The following is a 9433-nucleotide window of genomic DNA, read 5'->3' as shown; positions in this document are numbered from 1 at the left end:
GTGTGTGTGTGTGTGTGTGTGTGTGTGTGTGTGTGTGTGTGTGTGTGTGTGTGTGTGTGTGTGTGAGAGAGAGAGAGAGAGAGAGAGTTTGGGCATCCCTCCTATTGAAAATATGAAGAGTGGATCTAAATTTAGTGTTTGTTTGTTCGTTTTACTGGCTACACTACAAGGTGAAAGTTTAAGTTAAAATAGGAATAAAGAACTGTGTTTCCACCTCTAAAGGGACCTTTTAAACAATTTGACATCTCAAATAGCATTCGTATTTAAATGGAATTGTGTATTATGAAAGATTTTAAATAGTAGTAATTGTAATGTTATTTTTTTATTGTACTATTGTATTTGTTTTTATTAGGGTAATTTATTAAAATAATCAGATATATTAAATAAATATAAAATTATATATATATATATATATATATCTACTCCCACAGTGTATACATATATTATATACCATTTATGTAGTAGTTGTAATGTTTTTATTGTAATTTTCTTATAAATGTTTAAGGTCATTTATTAAAATCATCTGATATATTTAAATAAATAAAAAATAATAATCAATTATAATTAAGTTATTTTATTATATGTACATACTTTATAATGGTAGAATTATTTTATTATATACATGCATAAGTATGTAGGTGTAGAACCATCTCAAGGATGATCAGAAGAAATGGACAGCACCTGAGTTAAAAATATGAGTGTCACAGCAAAGGGTCTGAATACTTAGGACCATGTGATATTTCAGTTTTTCTCTTTTAATAAATCTGCAAAAATGTCAACAATTCTGTGTTTTTCTGTCAATATGGGGTGCTGAGTGTACATTAATGAGGACAAAAAATTAACTTAAATGATTTTAGCAAATGGCTGCAATATAACAAAGAGTGAAAAATTTAAAGGGGTCTGAATACTTTCCGTACCCACTGTATATAGCTATGAATATTGCTAACATTGATTTTGAAATAGCATTCAAATTAAAAATATTTAAAGTGCAATACTGAAAACAATGCTTGTTTTTACAAGATGAAGAATAAGTCAATTATTTTCTCTAGTAGTACTCAATTTGACAGTTTAAACCTGGAATATTCTTGAGTTATTGAGTGTCTTGTTGTTCTGTGAGACGTTTTCACTTACGCCTCTTTTTATACCATTTTGTCAGCTGTTTCTCCAGCTCTGCTACATCCTCACGGGTAACTGCAGCCTTCTGAACCTGCTGAGCATCACCCTGAGCTTCTCATTACTGGATGATGATCATTTCAACTCCAATACTGGTCCAAAGAAGAAGAAGGGCCAGGAAAAAAAGCCTAGAAGTATGACCACATATCTCTAACTTCTGATTTGAGCAGTAATTTCTGGTGGGATAGTCACTGACTTTCACTAATGTTCTGATTAATTGGCTCATTAATAGATCTGTTTTTTTTTTAATGCAATTGAGTAGATGTTAATTAAATCTGTTTGTTCTGCCAGTACCACACTAGTGTTCACACTTCTGAGCTTTTATTTAGTGTATGACTGTGTTTTTCAGGCTGCGGACAGACCTTGGTCTCTTATTTGTTGCAGCTGGTAGAGTTGGCTGTCTACCTGTTCATCCTCTACTGTTTTATTAGTCTCTTTAAACTACAGATTAACTGGGAAGAAAAAACTCTGTCATCCAAAACAAGTGAGTGAGACTTCAAATGAGAAATGTAAAACTGATTTGCAAAGGAGCTGATGTTTCCTTTAGTTTGTTAACAGATTTATAAATATGAGTACAAACATAGACTTGAACTGTTGTAAAATGTTATGATGAATTTCATAGAGATATGGTGAGGTTGTATTTCAATCCAAAATCGAAAGAGATATATTGAATAAATGAAAAAAGAAATCATGATAATCAATTATACTGAAATCCAGAATCCTGTTTGAACAAACATTTGCATAAATTACAACTAAATACTACCATGGCATGACGTTTAAATACTTAGATTTTTTTTTTTATATATATATATATGCTGTCAAACGATTAATCGCATCAAAAATAAAAGTTTTTGTTTACATAATATATGCGTGTACTGTGTATATTTATTATGTGTATATATAAAGACACACATACAGTATATATTTTGAAAATATATAAATATATTTAATATAAACGTAATATTTTTCTTGAATATATACATGCATGTGTGTGTATTTATATGTACATAATAAATTATACTTTTATTTTGAATGCGATTTAATCGCAATTAATCATTTGACAATTAATCATATATATATATATATATATATATATATATATATTTAATTTATAATGTTATTTTATGTAGACATATCGTTTATCTGCATTATGTTAATGTGTTAGTTAGGATAGTTTCTAAAAATGTAACAATGCAAATGCAATTTTGTTGACATTCATTTGCAAAAATATGAATTGCAGGATTACGTATTTATTTTCTTTTGATGTTGAGGTGAAATATGAACCCAAAATGTTCTTGGAAAATTCATCTGATTAACCTACTGTTGATATGACTTGATATGAAAATTATTCTGTTTCAGTCAACGTGTTCTTTCTCAAATCAAAATATGGCTACAAATACATCAGTTAGTTTTATTATTTTATTCATTGCTGTTCCGTTTATTTTCTGAACTTTCAGATTTCACTCAAAAGGGATTTCATGCGTTTCTGGAGGTTTTTCAGGATCTCACTATCTGGATTGGTGTCCTGTCGTTCACCTGGGAAGCGGTGTCTGCCATGCTAACGTAAGCTCTATCAGGAATGGTTATGAGAATCTGATCATTTTCGTGGGTGTACAAAAAGTAAAGATTTTGAATTTCAGCCTATGATTTTGCCAAAGTCCATTGTGCAAAAGGCAAGCCAAGAAATCTCCCATCTGTTTCCTCTGTCAGTTGCGTGTGCACACGAGGTATTGTCAGCAAGCTCTGGTCTCTCGTTCAGTGGGCGCTCATCACGGCAGCTGCTGCGGCCGTCTTTGCCCTCAGTGTGGTGAGTTACATATCCTACATACGGTTGCCACTGCAATGTCAAAAATTAATTGAGTGATTGATTTAGGATGTTTTTTTTGTTTCATCCAGTCATATTGATAATGCATAGCTGTTCTGAGGCTCAAGTATTACATAATTGTACTGGTGACTTTCTATTTATTCATTTGTTTACTTTTCCTTTAAAAATAATTATATAGTTATAACATTCTAAATATATTTGTTTCATGCATTTATTACACACAAGCAATGCAGCGCCCTCTGCTGTCCATAAGCATATAACCTGATCTATATGGACTGCACTGGTACAATGTAGGCATTTTTACCTGCCTTTGTATGCAAATAGTAGGGCTTTCAAGCGATTAAAATTATTTTATCTAATTAAATACTTGACGTGTCGATTCATTGATCTAATTAATAGCACATCAACTTGGGCTGAGAAATTACCAATCCAAAACTAAAATAGTCATCATTGTAAATGAGAAAGCATTGAATATACATTAATAAAAAAGTCGTTTTAGAAAAATAGTTTGATTCAACAAGTTATTACACAAACTTTTAAGGCTATAATGTGTATAACATTGTTTTCAGAAGCTGCATCTGAAGTGAGATTTTAGGCATATTTAAACAGACAGAAGTTGCATGGAATCAATTAGAATTGCATTAATAATGCGATGGGGTTAATGTTTTTTTTTTTAAATATGCATTTATGGGTTTTTAAAAATGAATACTGAAATATAAATATGATTTTTATTTTTTAATGAAATTACACTAAATGTGAAAATCAAAATGCCTGTGAGTCATTCATCCAGCCAATTGATTCAAGCAGTTGATTCCTTTAGAAACAAAGCAAGTCTTTATGAATGATGATTAAATATAAATCAAAAACCCATACGGGGCATTTTTGCCTCATATCTTGAATTTTAGGGGCATATAACTGCATTCTAATAGAACACATCACATAGTCATCTTGCTGCAATTGCATGCAATGTCAGATGACCTACAGGTGCATTAAATGTGTTAACTTTAATGCATCATTTTCTCCATAATTAATTGCACCAAACCAAACTTAGCCACCCTACATAAAACATGATCTATGGACTGCACGGGTGCAGTTTTACCAGCCTTTGTATGCAAGTAAATGTGTGTACGTGTGTTGGTGTTTCCTCTCAGGTTCCATACACATCCATGGCTGGCATGTCAGTCAGTAAAGTATTACCTGCAGTGCGAGACGCGTACAGCGCCGTTGAGAGGTACCAGCTGGTCGGGGCTTATGGCATCCAGCACAGAATGACCTCTGCTGAGGGCAGGCCTGAGATCATTTTAGAGGGCAGCTATGATGGGCTGACATGGACGGTAAGAAGGATGTGGAAAAGGTTGCCCTGCTACAACAATCCAAATCACTTAATTTTTTTAACTCCCTTCATAATGTCACAGCCATTGTTTCCACAAAGTCTTCATTCAGTGGAAAGGTTAAAGGTATAATCTTATCCTCTTGCAGGAAATGAACCCTATGTATAAACCAGGAAATGTGAATGCAGTCCCACCCATAGTAGGCCCTCACCAGCCCCGGTTGGAGTGGCTGATGTGGCAGAAAGCTCAAGGGGGCGATGATACAAGCCCCTGGTTTACAGGCCTCTTACAGCGCCTCCTGCAGGGCAAACCAGAAGGTGGGTGACCACTTATCAGATTACATCTACTTAATTATTTATTTAGATTATGATGTTGAATTGCCTATAATTTTGTGTTTTTCTTTCCTGTAGTGATTGGTCTGCTTCAGGTGGATAAAGCGCAGTACCCCTTCAGTCAGAAAGCACCGGTCTTTATCAAAGCCAATCTTTATAACTACCACTTCACAGATCCTACGAAAGACAAGTGAGCTCCAACCCTCTCTATTTAACATTCATTCACATTTATATATTATGCTAATTTTCTTGGGAGAAAAATAAATAATAATAAAAAAATATTTCACTGTTAAATTTGTATAATTGGTGTGAAATAACTCCTCTGAATTAATATTATTATTATTATTATTATTAAATATAATAAAATTATATAATTTTATTAATATCCCATTTATTTAGCATTTGTTAGTAAATTATTTTAATAATTTGAATGTTAATGCTAAATTATATACAGGTAAATGAAATGTTAAATCTGTATAATTAATACATTAACTAATCTGAATTAATTCCTTAATATTAAATATAATACAAATATATAATTTTCATTTATAAATATCCCATTTGTTTGCTTTTTTTTTTGTAAATACTTTTTACAGTTTTAATGATAGTTAAATTATTTACAGGTAAATGTTAAATATGTATAATTAATACATTAAAATAACTAATCTGAATTCACATTAATATTAAATACAATATTGCTATGGCAATAAAAATAAATATTAATATTAAATATAACCCCAAAAAATTATAAATATCCCATTTAATATTTTGGTCTTTTAATAATGCTAAATTAAATCCAGTTTAATGTTAAATCTGTATAATCAATAGAGTAACAAACTGAATTAACATGATTTTTTTTTCTTTAGTTTTTTTATTTTTATTTTTATTACAGACATTTTATTCATATATGACTTGTTTGCTGTTGATGGAAGGGATACTTCAGCTTACAGATGGTGCTGTGGTACATAAGACTTCAAAAAAGCTGCCTTATATAAATGTATCTACTGCACAGTTATTTAGAGACAGAAGTGAAGCCATCATGTGAAAGCCCACACAAAAATAGAATTGCGTGCTTTCTGTCATCCTGTTAGTTCCTGAAACTTACTAACAGAAGAGAAACAGCACTGCAGTCTGAATCTGCTCTCAAATTTAGTGTACTTGTGTTTGTCAATTTGGAAGGACCCATCTGCAGGCTTGGTGGAGGCGGCAGTACAAAAGGGAGTTTTTTCCCATTGTGAACCTCGATGACCCGAAGCTCAAGAAACTCTTAGAGGAGGCTGGACTGAAGGTAAAATAGGAACATGCACAGTTCACAATAAAACCAGCAACATGCATTGGGAAAGGTAATAGAGTTTTGATGATTGATTTGAAACATCAGTCTGTTTGCGTGCAGGAGAAATTCCCAGCGCAGACCGGCTCTGACACACCTGTATCCCAAGCTCTGAGCCTCATTCGAGACCACGTCAAAGGCCTCTCGGGGTCCCTCCTGCTTTCAACACTGTTAGCTACTGTAGCCGGTATCTTCCTCCTCAAAGCCGTCTTCTCCTGGGTCTCAGGGGGCCCAAAACCTAGACCAGCTTTAGCTGATCACAAGACTAGGAAACCCAAAGAGCCCTCTGAGACGGCCGAGAAAAGCCAAGTGGCAGCTCCGTCCAACCGGGGCGGCAAGAAGGACTCCAATGAAAAAAAGGACTCGGACAGGAGCCCCCGAAAGAGGAAATGAGCTCTTGCTGTCACTTTGTGCCTTTGTCTTTGGCCATACGCAATGACAAATGATTCTCTCTCAGGTGTATATTTTTTTTTCTAAGATCAAATCTTTGATTTCCTGCCTGTCACACACCTCAGATTTGCGTGTTACCACTACACCGTTTTATGTCTTTGTGTCAAAACCACTCGGTCAAATGCACAGTACTTTATGTAATTGGCTTTGAATGTTAACAGAGTCCATTTTTAAGCTGTCACCTGCTACACCCTTCTTTATACACCGTGGACGTCCCAAAGATTAAAACGAAAGCACAAATGCAATTTTTTCATGCTATTTAACTCATTAAATGGTTGTTGATTTGTTTATTTTTGGTTTATTTATTTGGATCTCCGTGGTTTGGACCGTAGAGAATAATTAGACCCAAATATTACACTCTTTGTTTTAGATGTATTTAGTATCAACTTGTTTTCTAAAATCCACTTTTCTATACTCTCCAACTCCTCATTCAAAATAGCCGTCAATTGAACCGGCGTTTGAGCAGATGCATAAACTCTTGTATCGTCTGCATACATTAATTTAGCACTTCTTAATACCAGATATAAATCATTTGTGAAAATGGAATACAAAAGTGGTCCTAAACTGCTCCCTTGTGGAACTCCACATTCAATTTTCCTTCTGAGTAACTTCCGTTAAAAAAAACTCCCTTTGATCTGTTATCCAAATAACTTTCCATCCAAGCAATTACTGATGGTCTAAATCTATAACTCACCAATTTTTCCAAAAGAAGCTTATGATCAATAAGGTCAAAATGCAGCTGTAAAATCTAATAAGACTGCTCCACATATCTTTTTTTTTTAAATCCAACCCCCGATACCAACTGATAAGATAGATTATAAAGTGTTAATTTTTGGACTTTACATTGCATTGTATTTTGTGCTAGTTTAATGGTCATTTGTATTAATACTGTACTTTTTTCTGCAATTATTTTGTGAATCATCTTGTAATTACAAACTGTTATTACCTTGTTAAACAGAAATAGAACACTTCTTAAACTGGTCTTTAGTTTAGACTCTAGTTTACATTGTCTTAAGCAGGTCTCTCAGTACGACCCTTCTGAAATGTGCCCAAAACCACTTTAAATCCAAGTTCCAAAACCATTGTTTGTGTTTAATTAGGTTACTATAAGTTTAGTCCAATATATTATGAATGAACCATCCAAAAATCTCAAGATGCGTCTTATTTAAACTAGCCAGAGCTGCTTCTGGTCAGGAGTTTTGGGTACTTTTTGGCTTGACAGTCTGCTTTTAGAGGGCTTTTTGGTATTTTACAGTTGGTCAATCTGGTCTGGTTTCAGAGGGTGTTGGCCATTTTCTGGCCGATCAGGTTGGTTTCAGGGTGTTAATGGCCATTTTCAACTGGTTTTAGAGGGATTTTCAGCTGGTCAACTTTGGGATTTTGCCCATTTTTCAGCTGGTTTTAGATAGTTCTCATTTAATTTGGTCTGGTTGGTTTTAGACTTTGGAGCACTAGGAGGCCAACTCAAATCAGCCAAAACCAGCAAAGAGTCTCGGGCTGATTTAACCATTTCTTTTCTTTTTTCATACGAAACTCCCATGTGTCACTTGTGATTGAGGTCTGGATGAGTCACCCATGTTCCCTTGAATAGTTTTCTCTATTTTACACATTATAAGTGAGTCAAAGCGCCCTACCTCTTAAACACAGAGGACAAGTCCATCCGCCCCCATTCAATTCACAGAAGCGCTGCAGGGCGAAATTGCGCACTGAGCACGCCATGCTCTCCATCGGGACCAGAGGAGAAAGACACGCCAAAACCACTGATCCCGTGACCGTCCTGTGATTATCTGCAGTCAGATGTACAGGCGGAAACATGCCTGCATTCCGTTGCATTAAAGCATTATGAGTGAATGAAAAATTAAATATTTTATATATATATATATATATATATATATATATACTGTCATTTCATAAAACCTAATGCATTAACAAACTTTTTATTTTTATGACAAATAAATTATATTTAATATATTTAAATTTATATATAATAAAAACATAAGTGAGTCTGTATAGATAGATTATAAAGTGTTAATTTTTGGACTTTACATTGCATTGTATTTTGTGCTAGTTTAATGGTCATTTGTATTAATACTGTACTTTTTTCTGCAATTATTTTGTGAATCATCTTGTAATTACAAACTGTTATTACCTTGTTAAACAGAAATAGAACACTTCTTAAACTGGTCTTTAGTTTAGACTCTAGTTTACATTGTCTTAAGCAGGTCTCTCAGTACGACCCTTCTGAAATGTGCCCAAAACCACTTTAAATCCAAGTTCCAAAACCATTGTTTGTGTTTAATTAGGTTACTATAAGTTTAGTCCAATATATTATGAATGAACCATCCAAAAATCTCAAGATGCGTCTTATTTAAACTAGCCAGAGCTGCTTCTGGTCAGGAGTTTTGGGTACTTTTTGGCTTGACAGTCTGCTTTTAGAGGGCTTTTTGGTATTTTACAGTTGGTCAATCTGGTCTGGTTTCAGAGGGTGTTGGCCATTTTCTGGCCGATCAGGTTGGTTTCAGGGTGTTAATGGCCATTTTCAACTGGTTTTAGAGGGATTTTCAGCTGGTCAACTTTGGGATTTTGCCCATTTTTCAGCTGGTTTGAGATAGTTCTCATTTAATTTGGTCTGGTTGGTTTTAGACTTGGGAGCACTAGGAGGCCAACTCAAATCAGCCAAAACCAGCAAAGAGTCTCGGGCTGATTTAACCATTTCTTTTCTTTTTTCATACGAAACTCCCATGTGTCACTTGTGATTGAGGTCTGGATGAGTCACCCATGTTCCCTTGAATAGTTTTCTCTATTTTACACATTATAAGTGAGTCAAAGCGCCCTACCTCTTAAACACAGAGGACAAGTCCATCCGCCCCCATTCAATTCACAGAAGCGCTGCAGGGCGAAATTGCGCACTGAGCACGCCATGCTCTCCATCGGGACCAGAGGAGAAAGACACGCCAAAACCACTGATCCCGAGACCGTCCTGTGATTATCT

At 34.5% G+C, this 9433-nt stretch overlaps 1 protein-coding gene across 1 annotated transcript in view; it reads left to right on the top strand.

Moving 5' to 3' along the window:
• LOC107592223 (lipase maturation factor 2-like) overlaps positions 1-6731 on the top strand; it is a 23988-nt gene extending 17257 nt beyond the window's left edge. The window contains exons 6-14 of the mRNA XM_016281637.1: positions 1157-1307; positions 1523-1657; positions 2631-2736; positions 2884-2980; positions 4150-4332; positions 4478-4646; positions 4740-4851; positions 5841-5949; positions 6055-6731. Of these exons, the coding sequence (XP_016137123.1) occupies positions 1157-1307; positions 1523-1657; positions 2631-2736; positions 2884-2980; positions 4150-4332; positions 4478-4646; positions 4740-4851; positions 5841-5949; positions 6055-6384 (1392 nt within the window). The 3' untranslated portion in view covers positions 6385-6731. The remainder of the gene's footprint in view (positions 1-1156; positions 1308-1522; positions 1658-2630; positions 2737-2883; positions 2981-4149; positions 4333-4477; positions 4647-4739; positions 4852-5840; positions 5950-6054) is intronic.
• The last annotated feature ends 2702 nt before the right edge of the window (positions 6732-9433 follow it).

This window comes from Sinocyclocheilus grahami, unplaced genomic scaffold (assembly GCF_001515645.1).
Source record: "Sinocyclocheilus grahami isolate Dianchi unplaced genomic scaffold, SAMN03320097.WGS_v1.1 scaffold151.1, whole genome shotgun sequence".
NCBI classification, from domain to species: Eukaryota; Metazoa; Chordata; class Actinopteri; order Cypriniformes; family Cyprinidae; genus Sinocyclocheilus; species Sinocyclocheilus grahami.
The sequence above is the reverse complement of the archived record's forward strand: the minus strand, read 5'-3'. Positions and strand labels throughout refer to the sequence as shown.